This window comes from Myiozetetes cayanensis, unplaced genomic scaffold, assembly GCF_022539395.1.
Source record: "Myiozetetes cayanensis isolate MyiCay16 unplaced genomic scaffold, myiCay2020 scf1, whole genome shotgun sequence".
Lineage (NCBI taxonomy): Eukaryota > Metazoa > Chordata > Aves > Passeriformes > Tyrannidae > Myiozetetes > Myiozetetes cayanensis.
The window spans coordinates 73347549-73366742 of NW_026086604.1; the positions used below are offsets into that span (position 1 = coordinate 73347549).

Consider the following 19194-nt stretch of genomic DNA (forward strand, 5'->3'; position numbering starts at 1 on the left):
TCTTTCACAAGGAGATCTTTTAGCTTGGTGCTTGAGCTCTGATTATCCCAAAATACTACTCAGGAAGGGTGTCCTGGCACTCCGTATAATGCCATATGGATGTGAAAGAATAGCTAGGACAGCAGACTGAAACAGGTTGTCTCATGATCATGGTTAGTCAAAAATCAGTCCAAGAAACTAATCCTAAATCAGGCATTTATCTAATAGACCTGCCTATTTGACCCTTTCAAGTGTCCCAAATTCTGTTTCATTTCCCCTGTTTTGCTGATGCTGTACTGATGTTTTTATAGCCTGCAGAAGGCTGCAAGGGGAAAGATAGGAGGGGTGATCCACCCAGACAGTGAGGTGATGGGATCATGCCAACAAGCCTGGGAAGACAGCAGCCCTGGAAGAGGAACATGCTTGCTATTTACTTGATATTACTATTCACTATTTACTTTGTGTTTTCCCCTTGAGTCTGAGCAGAAGGCAGGGGACTGCTGGCAGAGTTCCTCCTTTAGTTCCATCAGCTTCTGCACTTGCACCCTGACCTGCACCAAGCAGGAGGGCAAATCATTGTGTTCGAAATGTTCTGTGCTAGCTGTCTCTGCTGTGTATGGTGGGATGCCAAGTCAAGAGGAGCTTTCGATTTTGCTTTTTAAGCATTCTCCTTCATTAAAATTCTCGAAGAAGGCTAAATGTATATTACAGTCCTAAGAAGATGTGTTTTGTTACATTATACCTGAAGGAATTATTTTGTAAGGTAGAGATGGAGCTTAGAACCACTACTACTAAGACAAAATAGAAATAAAGAAGGGATTTTAAAAAATCTGGGAGGTGCTGTCATGCCCTCCACTGCAGACTTACTCTTTTCTACAGACTTGCAGAATTAAAATATATGCTATCAGGGTGGAAAAAAGCTTGTTAGCTATTTGTTGTGCAGACAAAAGTGAGAAAAACTGCATTAATAATACAACAATATTGCAGTCTGGATAAGTGCAAGACAGAGGGTGAGATTGTGATGCAGATTTGAGGCCATGGATGTCAGGATGGCTAGACCTCAGTTGTTCAAGCTGTTGGACTAAATGTTAGAGTGTACTTTGCATGTAGACCGCAGGTGCCACATGGTTTTGAGGAACTGAGTTTTAACAGGTAATTTTCTCGGTTTCTGGCCATGTTTTCAGTCTATGACTACAGTCATATCATTCTAATTACTTAGTAATAATGTGGTGCAGTAGCATTAATGGTAGGGTCATGTGTGGATCACTAGATGAGAGTATGTAGTGTTAAGACCTAACTGTGATTTGGTGGTTAAAATATTTATTACCGGTGGTTAAAGGTCTAAAATCAATTAGTAGGAAAGAGTTGAAGAAGATATGCTTAAACTGGTGATGTTCAAATCAATTGGGCCCAAAGGAATTCACCATAAAATACCTAGAAAACTGCCTGGAATAATGTCATAGACAGTGCTTATTGTTTCCAAACATCAGGAGGTTGAATGAGATTCTGGAGTCCTGGAACTCAACATCTACTTCTCAAAAGTGGGAAAGAACTAGCTAAGGGAGGATTATAGGTCAGTTAGTTTAACATAATTTCAAGGAAAAATACTGAAATGAGGAGATTATTAAACTCGAACAGTGACAAGGAAAGGAGAAACGGCTAACATAGATTAATTAAGCGTAGCTTCAAATAAAAAATTGTGGTTTTTTCTGACAAAGTAACAAAAGGTATTAAGAGACTCAGTGGATTGCAAAACAGATTTAAAAATTAAAAACAGATTTTAAAAAAAATAATTAAATCTGTAGATGTCTGTATTTGTATAACACTAGTTCATGTTTCCAATCAGAAAATGTACGTTAGAGTAGAAATTATGCTTTTATTTTTTATGCACATTTAAATTTGAAGTTAAAGGCAAAAGAAGTTGGAACAGAAATTTGAGTTTAGCAGAAGACACTGGATTGTGGTTCAGAATTATCTTGATGTATGGGAGAATTGGGCTATAAGGTGTGAAAAATACACATGTATGATGTACTGGCAAGAATAATCAACTGAATAAATACAGGTGTGATTACTGGCTGGGCAGCAGTTCCATAGAAGAGTTGTACAGATGACAGTGAATAACCTGAATTATGTTCAGTTTTACTCAGTATTTGAAAAGTTATGAAGTCATGGTTATCAACTGGAGAGAGCTCATAAAAGAGCAGTGAGAAAAATAAGGCAAGTAACTTCACATAGGAGAGACTGAAGAGACTGTGGTCAGCAAGAGAAGTCTGAAGGAGGAACATGAGTAATGTTCTTGATGGAGAGAGGAGTAGAAAAAACAAAGCTGATGCTAAGAGGGAGAAAATGCCTCTTTTTCTCCCCTGCCTCCCCAGTTGTGGGCAGAAGAAATGAAAACCAAAATTAGAGCAAGAGAAATTTGAGTGTAAGACCTTAGAAAGACTAAGGGCGATAAAACTGTCTAGTGAAAGTGTGAGATTGGAGTCTTGAGTAACGAACAAAGTAGAGATCTTTTGGGAGGGGTCTTAAGGTTGCATGTTCCTGCTATTGATAAAGAGTGTACAGGATGGTCTCCTGAGGCTTTAGCCCACCGGGGGATTTTTCCAGATTCACTGGACATATCAAAGAAGACACATTCTAAAAACTGAAAATCTTCAAGCGGTTAGAAGACACTTAATGGTCACGTTTTTCTCAAGATTATTATTCAAAACTATTTGCTTACTTTTTGCTAAGCTATATGTCCTCAATTTACATTACTGACACTGGCTTTTAGGCAAATACTGCTTGTAAGTTGTTCCAGTTTTTCAGGTGACAGAAGTGGTATTCCGAAACACAACCTTGTTCAGAGTATGAACTGAAACCATGAGCACATAGTAGTTGACTGAAAGCTGCGAGTTGATAGCTCAGTGAAATTACTAAAATGTCATTCACTGTGCTGACTCAATATATAATTCACTGTAATATATAATTAATAAATTATTTCATTATAGATTCCAGTACTAATGTGACCATAAATGTTTTTGTCCCTACAATGATGGTTTTTTGCTGGGTTGGCAGTGGAATTGCATACTCCATGGTCTTCTCTTTTGTTACAGGTTTTGGGCTGGATCCGAAATGGAGAATCAATGTTAAACGCTGGGCTTATCACTGCTAGCTCTTTGCAAGAGGCAGAACAGTTACAGAGGGAGCATGAGCAGTTTCAACATGCAATAGAGGTAAAACCACCATTTTAGTGACCGTAGTCAAGACGTCTTGTATTACAGTTCATCAGTCTCTCTAAATAGCACTTTTGGGTTCATGCTACAATGTTTTTAGTTTAGGAAAAGCTGTTGAACTGATCTTATGGCAGAGAGATAAAAACACTTACTGGGAAGGTGGTTTTTTTTGTTCTTGATCATTTTGAAGCTGCAATTCCAGGTGAACATCTTTGCAGTTCCTTTTTGCATCTTTGTAAACCGATAGCTGTTCACAGTAATTTTACTGTAAATGGTGTTTTCCTTTGTTAGAATATAACATCTAATGCTAATTGTAAAAGTTAAGAATAAATGGAACAGCAAGCATCAATTTTGTGTATTCTGATGTGATCCTTTAATGTTTCCATTTTTGTTTGAGAGTAGGTTTCACTGAGATTTGTGTGGTGATGTGTCAGTTCCCCTGCCATGACTTCAAACTAAGCTTATCAGATTGGTCTATTGCTGCAAAATAATAGGCAGAGTTCTTAAGATTGACTAAAATGCAGTATTATTAATTTATATGCAGTACTGAGAGACTTACAGTGATGTTGAATATATATAGCATATATTTTTAAAGAACTTATGTTGAAATATTAACAATGTTATGATTGTTTGGGTAGACTATTTTCAGAAGTATTCTGTCTTGCATTACCTCTTTCATGTTTGTTTCCTATTTGGTAGAGTTTTATGCTTCCCTTCTTGAATTTATTTTTTTTTTTACAGTTTACAGTATATGCACTCTCATTTGGAGAGCTTTGGTAACTCCTAAGTGTAAAAATGATGAGACGTCTAGGTGTTTGTCAATTTAAAAATAAATTACTGGGAAGCTTAAAATCTGTGGGGTTTGGGTCATTCTTCACTCAGATATAATAATACTTAGTACTTAACCCCTAATGCTTTTTCATTAGTTGATTTTAAGCAAGTATGTGTTTACACAGAGAAATACAGTTAAAAAGAAATTTGCTTACAATTAATAGAGAATTGTCTTTATTTACTGACCTTCATGCCTGCACCTTTCTTTGTTCACTATTTGTGTGCAAAAGACCTGGAGTTAATGCTGTAAGGGCAGGAATAGCAATCAAGCAAAAATAAGATACATCCTTTTAATCTTCTTTTTTTTTCACAGAGAAGAGAAAGAAAATCAACCTGAAATTCATAATTATAACAGTGTGTACCACAGCATAGACACGTCACATGTGGCTTAATGCTAGACAGTGACTATTTGTTATGAACTGCTCTTTAGTGTTGATTTGATGATAAATCTCTACAGGACGTGCTTACTTCATATTTGCATAGAGAAGTCACACAGTAACTAATATTAGACAGTTATTTTTAGTTGATGGGTGTTTGTGCATGTATAGAAGTGTCATTGACACAAGTGGAAATATGACCCTTTGAGGTCTTCAAGCAAATGAACTCAAGTGCTCCACTGAACTGAATTTTCACCTCTTGTCAGAAAACACATCAAAGTGCCCTGCAGGTTCAGCAGAAGGCAGAGGCAATGCTGCAGGCTAATCACTATGATATGGATATGATCCGGGAGTGTGCAGAGAAGGTTGCTTCCCACTGGCAACAGCTGATGCTGAAGATGGAGGACCGTCTCAAGCTTGTGAATGCCTCTGTTGCCTTCTATAAAACTTCTGAACAGGTACAGAAATGCTACATGACCTGTGTCTGCCTTGGTTAATTCCTTAGTGTGGCACAGAACAGCATTACGTTAAAAAAATGATTGCTTAGGTTTGGTTATATTTGCTTATTTGATGACAGTTGTGGTTATACAAAAAAATGCAAAAAGCAAATCCTTCTCACCAGCTGCCTTAGAATGAGAAACCTTGTGTTGCAGCCTTTCAATAAATTAAGGGGTCTTATAAAGCAATAACTTTTTAGCAGGCCTGTAGTGACATGACAGGGGACAGTGGTTTCAAATTCCTCATGTTCTTACTTCTTTATTGAGAAAAGTCTTGTAGAATATTTTCAAGATAAGGCACACTCTACAAGTTGTGTTGTTGGATTTTTGCTTGTTTCAAGAAGTTTTGCTTAAACCATAAACAAGTTACACATAGGTTTTAATGGAAGTGCTTCAAATGGCTAATTCTTGTTTTTCTTGTGAGAGTCAGAGAAGAATCAGCTTCATCCTACTTGTCCACAGAAAAGTTTGGGGGAAGGTTGGTAAGGTTGCTTCCTGTGCAGTCATAACTTAAGCCCATCCTGTATTATGCAATCACAGGGGCAGAGAAAATGAACAACTTTAGGGATGGCCTCTGAGCAATTCCACATAAGCAGGCTAGTGCTTGCAAACCTACAGCTAAAGTTTGCTGTCTTCTCTTATGTCCCAGTCAAAATGTGTCAGAAGCTGAGGTATATGTAAGAGCTAGATTGGTTTTCCTTTTTTTTAGGCTTGAATTTTGATTTTTTTTCTCTTATTGAATTGTATTTGAGTTGGTCTCCTTTATCCTGATAGGTGTGCAGTGTGCTGGAAAGCCTGGAGCAAGAATATAAGCGAGAAGAAGATTGGTGTGGGGGAGCAGACAAACTGGGTCCCAACTCTGAAACAGATCATGTTACTCCCATGATAAGCAAACACCTGGAACAGAAGGAGGCATTCCTAAAGGTAAGTTTGACGATGTTTGTAGTCTTCTGTGTCTTGGAAAGCATGCAGGCAAACACTCACTCTTACAGTTCTGAAATCGCTGTGGAAAGCAACAGTGCCCGTTCACACTACAGATATGTCCCAAACTGCAGAGTTGCTGGAAGTAACATGTTAACTGCTTGTGACATTGATTAAGAGAATACTTCCAAGTGCATACAACTGTAGCCAGTTTTATAAATATATTTCCTGTTGAACTTCAGTAGATGTCAGATCTCCCAGTGTGATGGAAGAGGAACTGGAAATCACTGCTTTGAGCAACTGTCATTCTAAAGAATGCTTAAAGGCTGCTGCTTTGGAAGAGGAACTGACAGTCACATAGTGCCATTGCTGCCTATGCATCAGAGCAGCTCTCTGATGTACTTGGATTACAGTGGAGTACAGGACGAGGAAATTGATAGACAAACATCTGGGAGTAGTTGGATTTGTGTAACAGTCTTCAGAAAAATTAGAGATTTTTGTTCCAACGAATGTCCTAGTGAAGAAGGTTATTGATCATACTGAATTAAAGGTGTAATGGATGTTTGCAGAGCAGTGTAACTAACTCTGTAATCAAAGCCATTTCCAGCATCACCATGAAAGACTAAGAGCATAAAACTTCTTTGTTAAAACCTTATTGTTCCCAGTGCACAGACTACAACACTCAAAAACATATTAGTGTAGCTCAAAGTATACTGCCAAATAGATCCTTTTGCAGCTGGCATTCCACATTCTGTGTATTAGAAATAAGGCAACCAGCCCATATATAGTGCTTGGTATGTGTTAAGATGAAGAAGACAGCTGAACTGAGTGCTGGCATTCCAGTGGCAAGGTTTGAAAGCTCTCAAGGCCTTGCCTTCATATTTTGAGGACATATCTTACTATTTCAGCACTTTTGGTTTCACTTTAGTGGAGCATTTACTTTTTGTTTAAAGTACTAATGGATGTTCTGGAATATCCGAGTGAGTACATAAGTAGGTGCACTCTGTTTACACAGTGAACAAACTTCAGGTGGCACATGGCAAATACACTAAATAAACTTCTCTGTGAGCTCTGAGTTGCACTAAAAGCCTCAAGAGCAGGTAATTGCTTTTCAGGATCTTCAGATGAAAAGGAATAGCATTTTATTTGGGTTTGTTTGTCTGTTTTGTTTTGTTTTACCTGCTGGGTAAGAAAGATTTAACTGCTATTTGGTGGGAAAAGTATTTTAATATTTGGGTTGGTTTGGCTTACTTGTAGAAAAATTTAACAACCAATATTTTCCCAAATTGGAGAGGATAGGAAATATTCAAAAGGTTCGAGAAGAACATCCTAAATCTCTTTCTGGATGTGTATTTGTGCACCTTCAAATAAAGTAATACTTCTGACTCTCCAGGCTTGCACGCTGGCTCGAAGGAATGCTGATGTCTTCCTGAAATACCTGCACAGGAACAGCGTCAACATGCCAGGGATGGTGACACACATCAAAGCACCTGAACAACAAGTGAAAAGTAAGAGGTTTCTTGTTCTTTTTTTAAAAACACAAAAATATGATCATCATGTGCTGTGGTGTGTGCGGTGATGGGGCAGCGAAGCTTGCCCAATTGGAAAGAGTTCTGTCAGGCTTAATAGTAAACAATTAAAATTGCTCACACACTTAGAAGGATCTGCCAGTCATCAAAGTCTCTTATACTCAAGTGAAGTTGCTTGGAATTTATTTATCTGCTGCTTACACCTAATCTTCTTTCAATCTGAGACTCAAATATACTGTTTATATTGAGACAATGAGATAGTAAACTTCCATATGATAGTATTTCGTCTGAAGCCAGATAGGAGCTGATCACTGTAAGTTTACTCAGTGTGGTAGCATTGTGCATTCTTGAAGTTCACTGGGAGTGCCATTGTGATACAAGGTAATCCCTTGATCTGTGCCTTTGGGCCCTTCATATACTTTGAATCAATATTGAGAAACTTTATGAAGTATTGGGTAACTGACATCAAATTTAAATTAGTTGAGTGGATATGTAGTAGCTGAGGTGAAGCAGGAAAGAGCTACTATATGAGGCTTGGCTTTTGCTGAGATTAATAATATGTTGTGCAGCTGTATAATATGCATTCTAGGGAATCAAGAGAGAGAAATCTGTAGGGCTTTCAGGGAAGAAAGAGCAAAAATTAATAGGTATGTGTAACTGATGTGTGAGGTAGGCAGAACAGAGATCAGAGAGATTCAGAAGTAAATACTGCATTTTACAAATTTATTTGTGAGGTGTATTCGCTCTATGCATTTTGAAGCTGTGACTGAACACTCTGGCTATGTTACAGACTCAAAACAGAAAAGTTTAATTGTCTAATTAATTGCTGTTTGCAGCTACCCAAAGGAGAGTTATGCATACGATGGAGCCAAACTCAAGAGGAATACGACAATAGGTCCAGAGGAAAAGTCGCAGCAAGGAAAATTCTGTAATGGGAGAAAGTGTTGCAGCAACATGGAGTAGAGCAGGTAGCCTAGAGAGGTATTAGGATCTTTGTCCTCCAGAGTTTTTAAAACTTAGTTGAACAAGCCCCTGAGAAACTTTGAAGTTAGTCCTACTTTGAAGAGGAGGTTGAAACAGATGGCCTCCAGAGGTCACTTCCGCTCTAATTTACTTGATGACTCTATTAGAAAGGGACATGCTCACTGCTTCCCTTTACTGCAACGGGAAAGTAGTTTGTGTTAAACTTACCCATATATCTGACAGTGCTCAAGTTGAAGGTCTTCCTGTGTTGAATTTTTGTGTTGGAAAGATAATAGAGTATTGGTCATACTTTTCACTCTGAAGGAAATAATTGGATTGTGGCAGTTGAAATTTTGAGCATTTTAAAGCTAAGACAAAGGATTGTTTTTCCACTGTCGCCAAGATATCAACATTTATACAACTCTGCAAGACAAAATCTCAACATAACTGCCAGCACTATCAATAACTGAAGAAGTGTTGCTGACATTTGTCACATTTGACTTTGTCTCAGTAGTAGACAATGAAAACAAAGCAGAAGCAAACAGGAAGTTGCAGCTACTGCACTTAGTGAATACTAGGCAAACTTTTTAAAAATACAGTTTGGAAATCTGTGTAGAAACAGTCATTCTGAGAAAGGTAAAATGTGTTCAGATGAGGAAAGAGTAGAAAGGTCTCCTCTAATATCCTTAAGAATAATAGTTATACATCAGAACCGTAGTGCTGTGCATGTTCTGTGTGCATGTAAAATTCTGGATGTTTCTACATGTTTAAACAGCAGCAAAAAATCCTCAAGCAGAAAAAATAAGCTATGTGCTCTAACACTTTTTTCTCCTATAGGCTATGTAATATATGCTGCTGAGAATTAAACATTAGTCAAGATAGAACTAGTGAGGACTCCTTCCTATTAGTTCTCAGTGGTATGGCAGTAGCTGACCAAATGATTTAAAAGTTAATTCTGTTCTTCATGCTCAAGTATGCATGTAAGGGGAAAAAAAACCTCTTTCCGTCTCTTTTTATAAATGGAGAAAAAAAATAGAGTGTTTGTTTTATTTTATTTTGGTGAAATTGAGATTAAATGCATTTTACTAGAGCATTACACTCATACTCAGGTATATGCTTGAAACTGGCAGAGTGCACTCAGTATATAGTATATAAATTAACGCTTTAAAAATTTGAGTGACCATTGAGTTTGGATTCTTGCAGAACTGCTGAATGTTTTTCAAAAACCTCATTCAGAGGCATACTTGATCCTTATGCCCAGCTGCAGATACCTTGAAAAGCAATGTCTTAATCTAGGCAAAGTTTAGCTAAGAACATGCTTCATGGGAAACAGGAATTGCAGTGGTACTGAACTCTGAGAGGTGTCCTTCTGTCCCTGCATACAAGTGTAAATTATTTCTTTGATGTGCAGTTCAGAGTATCCAAATACTCTCTTTATTTAGGAAAGAGTTGTGGCCTAAAACTGTGCTGTGGCAGTGGTTTCAGTTGGTGACAATTCCTGTAAGCTCAGAAATGGGACATCTTCATCTTTGTTTCTGCTGCTAAGTTTGTGTGCTTCTCTGTTACCTGTTTCTGCTGTACAGGCTGCAACTGAACATAGTACAGGAACTTGTCTAATGATGCTTGTAGATTTAGATAGGTTGATGGAGGGTACAGGATGCAGAGACAGCTGAAAGCTCTTTGAGCCTGGAAGTTTAGGAAACAATCCTAACAAATGCTGGAATCAAAAGAAAATAACAACAAGGACTGTAGTTCAGATGCCTTGAGATAGAGCTGTTTTTCCAAACCTAGTATTAAATATTGATGTTCTATAACTTTATTGGAGTATTTTATACAATATTTTTTCTCTTCCTTGTCAGTCCAAAAAATTAATGGCACTAACACTGACAGTGCCCAGCCAAATATCTCTCACTGCCTTGCCATCTGTATCATGTCCTGACAGAACAAATGCTGCTCCAGTTTGCTAGATTCACCTCGCTTGCTCTTTGTCAGAACTCCTTTGCTTGCGTCACTATCAAGATGTCTTTTTATATGGTGTGTCCAGCTGGGTGTGTTGCATTGTATAATGATGATTGTGTCCCACCCACCCTTCCCCACCTCCCTGCCTCCCTAAGTCTTGCATAGATTCTGGGCAGGCATTTTGGAGGTGACATAAGGCAGAAATAAAACCGAGAAAGCAGGAGAGGGTCATAGCAAATCAGCTCATAGCTTGGCTAAGGGACAGATCAGTTGAGGCATATTTGAGGAGAGCATGACCAGCAGAAAGAAAACCTTGGCTGCAGTGACCAGATTCCAACCCAAAGCAAGTCCTGGGTGATCTCAGCACCCTGTGGCAAGTGGGAATACTTGCTTCCAAGTAGGAGGATGTTGGCAGTGATGCAGACAGGTTTCATAATCCTCAGAGAGGCTGTCACAAGTGACTGTGTTTGGTCCCAGATCACGGATGAGGTAGACAAAGATGCTTTTTCCTTCCGTCTTCCTGTTATTTGAGCTTCTCTGTCAAACTGTATTTTGGAGTTGTTAGCTTTTGAAATGTGAAGTATGGTGGACCTCCACGGTGGGGGAGCAGAATGCAGAGACCTTAAGGCACCTAGCACCTGTTATCCTCCATTTGTAATTGTGGATCATGGCAAATAGCTAGCTGTGGGTATCAGAGAAAATCAAGTAAAACTTTAGTGTGAAGAATGAGCCCTTTTTGTGATCTCTTCTGGTAGACCTCCCCTTTGGCTCTGTGCACCTCTGACAGAATCACCTGGTGGAGACATTGGGTGTCCCCATTTCCCTGTGACTCAGCTTGCCATCCGATTTTGCAGTAGCTACAAAGTCAAGTAGGGCTGCTTCTCTGGAAGCAGCTGTAGTGGACTGATTACAGGATGGAGGTCTGTTTCACCATGGAGTTTAAAAGCCTTGATGCCATAGCTAGGCTGCTGCAGGAGCCGAGCTACTTAAAAAAGCTCCAGGAGGCACCTAGCAAGCCAGCAGAGGCAGGTAAATGAGCAAAAAAGATAAAAAGTTGTTACGATCAAAAAACGCGGGAAGGACTTACTCTCCCAAATAAGGTATGCCAGGCAGATCTTGCTTGGAGACCGGCCAGTGGTCACTCAGGCCCCATCTTGGTACCAGGCGACCTTTGCTGGGGTGCTGGTGAAGTGGCCAAGGGGCCTCCAGGGGCTACCGAGGATTTAGGTCCGTGCCCGGTGACTGCTGGGGGGCTGTTTGAGGACTGCTGCGGGAGATGCTGCCACTGTGTTACCCTGCTGCTTCGAGGCTAGTTCCTCGGAGGATACAAGGCGACCAGGGAAGAAGCCCAGCAGAGATCTAGTAGCTTGCAAGCCAGCAGCACTTCATGGTGGTGGTAACTCCTTTCCTGCACTTTTAACAGTTACCCTTAGCTTTTCCCACTCTTCTATCTTCCTTTTTTCTCTCTTCTCTTTTGTGTTACAAAATAAAGTTGAATTACCCTTTTGAGATCTGACATCTGGCCTCGTTTTTGTCTTAATCTCACTTATGGGAATGTTTTTAGACCCTGGTTCCCCTCTGCATCTAAGCGGATCAGAACTGCAGCAGGGGGTAAAGTGAGCTTCACAAGAAACTTCTAGAATTTCTGTGTTTGGTGATAAAAGCCATAAGCATTAAAAAAGCAGAGTTCTTTTGCTAGGAACAATTTAAAAGTTGGACATATGGAATTACATGTTAATAGTGGGATTTGGATGTGAATTCTCAATGGCAGGCAGTTTCTGATACTCAGGAACGGAATAACAAATTGTAGAGTTAATTATTTGATTACCTGGACATTCTTTCAAGGCTCAGTGAACATTCATATTTGAACAAGTCAGCTTACTCAATTATACTATGTGTGTTTTGATTATATATATATATTTTTTTTGTGATAAAGAATCATGAACTTAGTTATTGTCTGTTTTTATTACTTGAGTTTCTGTACATATATTGTCTGCTTATGCTGCATTTGATCTTGTGGTGACTTAAGGTTGTGTATCTGTTCATGTGTATTAAGTCATTAAAATATTTTTTTAATTACAATTAATATGAGATGTTAAGCATGTATTGATTACTTGTGTGTGCTCGTTCTCTCTGAGGTTCCATTCAGGAACCATCTTTATCAGACTACATTTTCAATTCTGCTATAAGAAGTGACAGTCCCTTCATGAAAAATGTTTGAGAGACAAAAGGGTGTCAGTAGTAAGTTTCAATTGCATCTCTAGTTTCTTTAACCAGCATTTCTGTAAGTAATGGAAAAGCAACACTCTGTGTTTCGTGAATATCAAGAAAACAAATAATAGCACAAAGAGCAAGTGTATAGTAAGTTCTACAATATGAAGTACTTTATTGTCCTGATTTTAATGGGGTATTTCAATTTTGGTTGTAATAACCTCTGTTGAAACTATTTTGATTTTTTCAGATATCTTGAATGAGCTGTTCCAGAGGGAGAACCGTGTGCTGCATTATTGGACCATGCGTAAAAGACGTCTTGATCAATGCCAACAGTATGTGGTGTTTGAAAGAAGTGCCAAACAGGTGAGGGTTTTATCTAAAAATCCTCTTTGGTGTGATTGAGGGTTGTCATACATTGTTTTGTCTCATAGTAAAAAATTTGCCATTGACTTCAATATTTCAGATGGCTGAAAGATCAATGGTTAAAATAGAAAAGTAAATTATTTGTCTTTAACACAGAAGACTAAATTTGTTGAAGCAGGGTGTCTGTACTGCTGTAACTTAAAGGTGGGGGTTTGCTTTTGCCACTTTCATCTGGTACCGGCAAATCTCATTTCTGCAAGCTTGTGTTTGACAAATTGTTATGCTTGTTAACTTTTACACACACACCTAATTTGTCTGGGGAAAATAACTAGCAGCAGCTAGTTTTTCTCAGATGTTGCGGAAAAAATATCTAATTAAGTTGATTGACAGTTCTAGAAATCTGACAAGTTGGGTAACTCATTAAACAGTAATAACTGAATTACTTTGGGTTTTCAATTCTATGTGTATTTGGTTTTATGGTGTCTTGCACGGTAGATCCACCTCTTTGTATTTTGTTGAGTTTACCAGTCTGGAAAGAACTATAAAGTAACTACCTCACACGCACAAAAAATCTCCTTTACTAATCAAAACACATGCCATAAAAATAAGTAGGGGAGTTCAAGGCAGAATGAGTAACTTAAATGATCTGCAGTGGTCTCTTACCACTTTTTTTTTTTTAAACTGGATATAGGACAAAGAAAGGAAACTATCTGTTCCTGTTCTGCAGAAACAGACACAACGCCCATAGTGTGAAATATAGTTAGAGCTGCTTTAAAGGACTGGAAGAACCAATTTTTTATTTCTTTCTGGCAGACGATCTAGACAAAAGTTTAAATACTCGTGGTCTGTTTTGCTCTCTTGAAAGAATTCTCCAGTCTGTCTTTCATGCTTTCACAAAAAAATTAATGCAAGATAAATCTTGGAGTGAATTTGAAGATCGATACCTCTTTAAAACAACACCACCACCTCTTCCCTACCCCCTACCCCACTTTTGAATAACCTTAATTTCAGCCTCTGCCAAGCACATGATCTACTTGCTTTTGTATAGAGATTACTGACTAACAGTCAAACACTGGAAATAAAGATCTGTCAGCATTTTCATTGTAAATCCCATTTTTCAGGAATCACCAGTTCAGTCACTGAAAAGCAGAGCGAACCAAACCATATATGGGACTCCATGCTGATTAGCTAAAAAAAATGGGAATGTTGGTGTGTTCATTTAGATTACTGTTTGGAAGATGGAAAAAACCATATTATTTGTGCTTTCAGAACTTGATACCTTTGCGTTGGAAACAGATACTATAGTAGTTTGCAAGGGACAGTGGTAGATTCTCAAATCTTTCTGGAGTTAAGGGCCTATCTGATCCCTAACATGATTTCTTTAGTTCCTGTAGTGTGTAGTATTGTGCCTCTAGAAAGCTGCCAACAAGTTATGACATGATAACATTTCATTCTCATGGTGGGTGTATTGGAACTAATTGATCTTCAAGGTCTCTTCCAACCCAAACCATTCTATGATGTGGGGAGGGGAAGGTTTTGTTTATCATTGATTCCAGCATTGTGTAATAAACCCACTAAAAAAAGGGAGAGGTTAAGAAGTTAAAAGCAAGTATCAAATATTGTTAGTAATATCAGCAAGTAGCCATGCTGCCTGTCCATATCAGTCTTCTTTTGCAAAGACTGACATTAGAATGACAAGGGGTGTCATAGAGGTAGTTAGTTGAAATGTTGCTTTTTCTGACAGTAGTCCAAGAGTTGTTGGTTTGTTTTCATCTGTGAATTTTTTTAAGTATAGGCCCATCTCATCAGGCTTGCATCTGTACTAGTATGTGACTAGGTAAATGGCATCCTAGCATTCACATTCAGTGTTGGATTTTGAAGTCTTCCTACTCACTTTAGTTTTTGCGCCAAGAGGCAAAAGCATCCTAAGTGGAAGTTAGGGAATCAAAGTTGTTCCATCACAGCTTTGATGAGCTTATAATACAGACAATGCCTTTTCTGATTCAGTGTAAGGTTGTACTCTTGAAAAATACATATTTACTGTCCACCAAGATAAAACCTTTTCTGTTCTTGGTAATGTGAATAGATTAACTCTCATAATTTCAGTTTAACCTTTTAAGGAAGGAGCAAGGACCCATTAGCAATCTACTCCTTTTTCTCTTGGGGTATTAAATTTTTGTCTAGTGCTGTGTGTATTTACTGAAAACACAGAAGATACACATGCATTTAGTAATAAGATGGTTCTAAGCAAGCTGTATTAAACTCTTTGAACATCTGATATTGGCTTTGTCAGAAATAAGAAGTTTCTAAGTTCACATACCTCTGCGTACTGCTGTAGATGTCCTGCATTTAGAGCTACAGTCTTCAGGTGGATTTTTACTGTTATGCAGCAGTTTGAGATGACTCTTGTTTTTCTGGGAGCCAGAGATTCCTTGGGACCAATGAGTTATGCTTAGAAGGGCAGCAGATATTGATGGGGGTAGAACACAGATAATAACACGGATCAGCATTTTTCATAATAGCGAGCAAATAAGGTGTCAGGAATGTGGAAGAGAAACAATTTTAGTTCTGCAGTTCTTAGTTCTTGTCTTTTTCTATCTATTATACGTACATGAATTGTTTTAACTGATACATCTCACCATTCCTTCTCTGCTGTAGGTTGAATTTCTAGGAGCACAGGTCGTACTTTGTGAGGCTGGAATATGTCAGAGAAAGAGTGAAGTGATAGTTACATCTTATGTGCTTGGAAAGTTTAGCCTACGCATTTGGTGGTTTTATGTACATTTTTACAAGTTGGAAAATGTATATTTCTGAGTACAGCTGTCCTGTGTGGCACTGAAAAAGTGTTTGTTTTTTTCTTGGTTGGGGAGTATACTACAAGAACTGTAAACACAGTCAGTTAGAACCTTTTAATAGTGGACTGCTATAGTCCTGTAGTAGTGGACTTCCCTGGAGTATTAAGATTGATATGTAATTTTTAGTTCTTTAAGCATTGCTTCATAGACTAAGTGAATTATTTAAGACTTATGAACTGTTTGATATTGTAGGTGATTGCCACAAGTGACATAGAATAAAATTCACCTGTGGCCAATCTGTGTTTGTGAAATACTGATTACAGATGGTCTCTGTTGGCAAAAATATATTGCCTTTTCTCTTACTTTTCCTTCATTATTGCTTTATTTAGGCTCTGGAATGGATTCATGACAATGGAGAGTTTTATTTATCCACACATACTTCCACTGGTTCCAGTATCCAGCACACTCAAGAGTTGTTGAAAGAGCATGAAGAATTTCAGATCACAGCAAAGGTAAAATAAATAAAATATCACAGCATCACAGAATAGTTAGAGTTGGAAGGAACCTCTAGAGTTCATCTAGTCCAACCCACCTGCCAAGGCAGGGTCACCTAGAGCAGGTTACACAGGAATGCATCCAGGAGGGTTTGGAATGTCTCCAGAGAGGAAGACTCCACAACCTCCCTGGGCAGCCTGTTCCAGTGCTCTGCCACCCCCAATGTAAAGAAGTTGTTCCTCACGTTCGTTAAGGTACAATTTCTTGTGGTTTAGTTTATGGCTATTACTCCTTGTGCTGTCTCTGGGCATCACTGAAGAGTCTGGCACCATCCTTGACACCTGCCTTTGAGATACTTACATACATTAATGAGGTCCCCTCTCAGTCCTCTGTTCTCCAGACTAAACAGGCCCAACTGCTGCAGTCTCTCCTCATAAGAGAGATGCTTCAGACCCCTCATCATCTTTGTAGCCTCCACTGAATCTTCTCCAGTTGTTCCTTGTCTTTCCTGAACTATGGAGGCCAGAATTGAACACAATACTCCAGAAGCAGCTTCAGCTTCATGAGGGCTAAGTAGAGGGGGAGGATCACCTCTCTCCCTCTGCTGGCCACACTTCCTGATGCACCCCACAATACCATTGGCCCTCTGGCTGGAAAGGCACACTGTCGACTCATGGTCAACTTGGCATCCACCAAGACTTCCTAGCAGAGCTGCTCTCTAGTAGGTCAGCCCACAGCCTGTACTGGTACCTGGGGTTATTCTTCCACAGAAGCAGGGCCTTGCCCTTCCCTTCGTTGAACTTCATTAGATTTCTCTCTGCCCAGCTCTCCAGCCTATCAAGGTCCTGCTGAATGGCAGCCCAGCCTTCAGATGTATCAGCTACTCCCCCGAGTTTCCTATCATCAGCAAACTTGCTTAGGGTGCATTCTTTCCCTTCGTCCAGGTTGTTGATAAGCAAGTTGAATACAAGTTGAATTATGTACGATTTGAAACAAAATAAAACAACTGAATTTCCCCCTGCACCTCAAAAAATCCCCCAAAGATGTGTCCCAAGATCTGTTTACTTGCATTGGCCCTCTCTTTGTATTTCTACTGGGAATAGAATAAACCAGAAGAAAACTGGCAGATAATCATTGTTATTACTGGAGCTCCATGAGCCCTGTGTGCTGTTGATTTCTCATGACAGAATCGTAGTGAGATAGCTTAAAAATGTTCTCAATACCTACAAACCTTGCAGGGCCTTTGATTTCCTCTTTCATATCCTTATGACTGTGGACTCCTGGATGTTTTTTTAGGATATAAAGTACAAAAAGGCATATTATTATTCCGCTATGATTTAATTAGAAGATAGTAGAAGAATTAAAGCTTTTTTTGTTAGGTAACTCATTATTTTGTGATTCTGCTGTAAACTTTTTTGTGTCATGGCAGCACAATGTAATTCTACATTTCTGGTGGCCTCTACAGAGATGCAGATGTCACTCAGGAGGCTTACCAGTTTTCACATGTGAAAGACAGAAAACCAGTGCATGACTGAAGTACATGAATTTATGTAGCCTTGCCTGTCTCTGTGTTTTGTTTTGTCATCTATTCAAACTGTCACCTGCTTCCACCCCTTGGCTTTCTGACCTTCATAGAGAAATCACAGAGCCCAAGAAAGCAAGCTGGTGTTCATTTGTCTGAAGGACCACCTCAGAAGACACTTGGAGAGGGAGTTGGTCATGGGGACATGTAGGAGGCAAGAAAAGAGAATCCAGAAAGAACAGAGATCACTTCTGGTTTTCAAATCTGGATTTTCTTTCATCTGAGCTTTGCTCCAGCCTTTGTTCTGCTGGATCCCTTCCAGCATGCAGAGCACCACTGCTCCCCCTTGTTTCCTCTGTCAGCCTGCAGAAGACATGGGTGCCCCTTTTGAAAGGATGTTGTTCGTGCCACTCCCTTGGCATTTTGCTACCTGTTGGGAGGATGTGTTAGACCTTGCTAATTCCATAATGAAAAGAATGCTTGAATGAGGGACCATTAGGAAAGAAAAAGAAGTAAAAAAAAAAAGAGGACAAACTGTTGACTCTTTTCAGCTGACGTAAGAGTCAAGTTTTTATTGACTGTTTTGCTTAACTCCCTGTTAACAAGGGGCCTGGCAATGCACTTTACTCTGACATACTATCAGAGAGAGAGGTGGATCTATAAAGTCATCCATTGTGGATGGTCTGTGATTTACATGAAAGAATGTGCATTGTCTCAAGCAGCTTGTTATTTGGGAAAACCGCTTAGGTACAGGTTCGATGGTCACTACTTGTTCTCTTAGTTTCTTTCAAACAACTGTGTGACAATAAAGCATAATATTGAAAAGATTTTAAGAATATAGTCTTAATCCATTAAAGAGTAAAGCATATAACAAGTCTTATCTCCATCTCAGCATTTCAGTGGTGTCCAAAGGAGGTATATCTCTGAGACCAGATTATATGAGCCAGGTCCAATAGCAGTGTTTCAGGGGTAATGAACAAAATACCCTCTTTCGCATCAAAACCCCTTTTTACTGATGCAAGGAGAATACCCATGCTCTGAAAAGCTTGCCTAGCAGAATTTAATCTCTTAGATATGAAGCATATTTTTGAAAGAAAAATAAAACAACCTGCTTCTAGACCTGTAATAATAAAGCCCAAGGAAACCTACCTTAATCTTGTGATATTTTTATTAAGTAGAAGGTATCTGTTTAAAGGAGTTCTGGAAAGAGAGAGGAGGAAGGTAGCTCCTTCAATGGCTTCTCCGATTGCACTTGGTAGCAAGTTACGCAAAATGACCCCCTGCATGACAGGTAGAGCTGGTAACTGTACTATATTTTCCTGTTTTCATAGCAAACCAAAGAGAGAGTGAAGTTGTTGATACAGCTGGCTGATGGCTTTTGTGAAAAAGGGCATGCTCATGCAACAGAGATTAAAAAATGTGTCACAGCAGTGGATAAGAGGTACAGAGACTTTTCCCTGCGCATGGAGAAATACAGGACCTCTTTGGAGAAAGCTTTGGGTATTTCCTCTGATTCCAATAAATCGGTAAGAGA

General features: G+C 39.0%; 1 protein-coding gene across 1 annotated transcript in view; it reads left to right on the plus strand.

The window, feature by feature from the left end:
• The window catches only part of TRIO (trio Rho guanine nucleotide exchange factor), a 251538-nt gene that overhangs the window by 139828 nt on the left and 92516 nt on the right, over window positions 1–19194 (plus strand). Inside the window, 7 exon segments of the mRNA XM_050315905.1 lie at window positions 3075–3194; window positions 4669–4860; window positions 5674–5823; window positions 7214–7328; window positions 12733–12848; window positions 16033–16155; window positions 18992–19186. Of these exon segments, the coding sequence (XP_050171862.1) occupies window positions 3075–3194; window positions 4669–4860; window positions 5674–5823; window positions 7214–7328; window positions 12733–12848; window positions 16033–16155; window positions 18992–19186 (1011 nt within the window).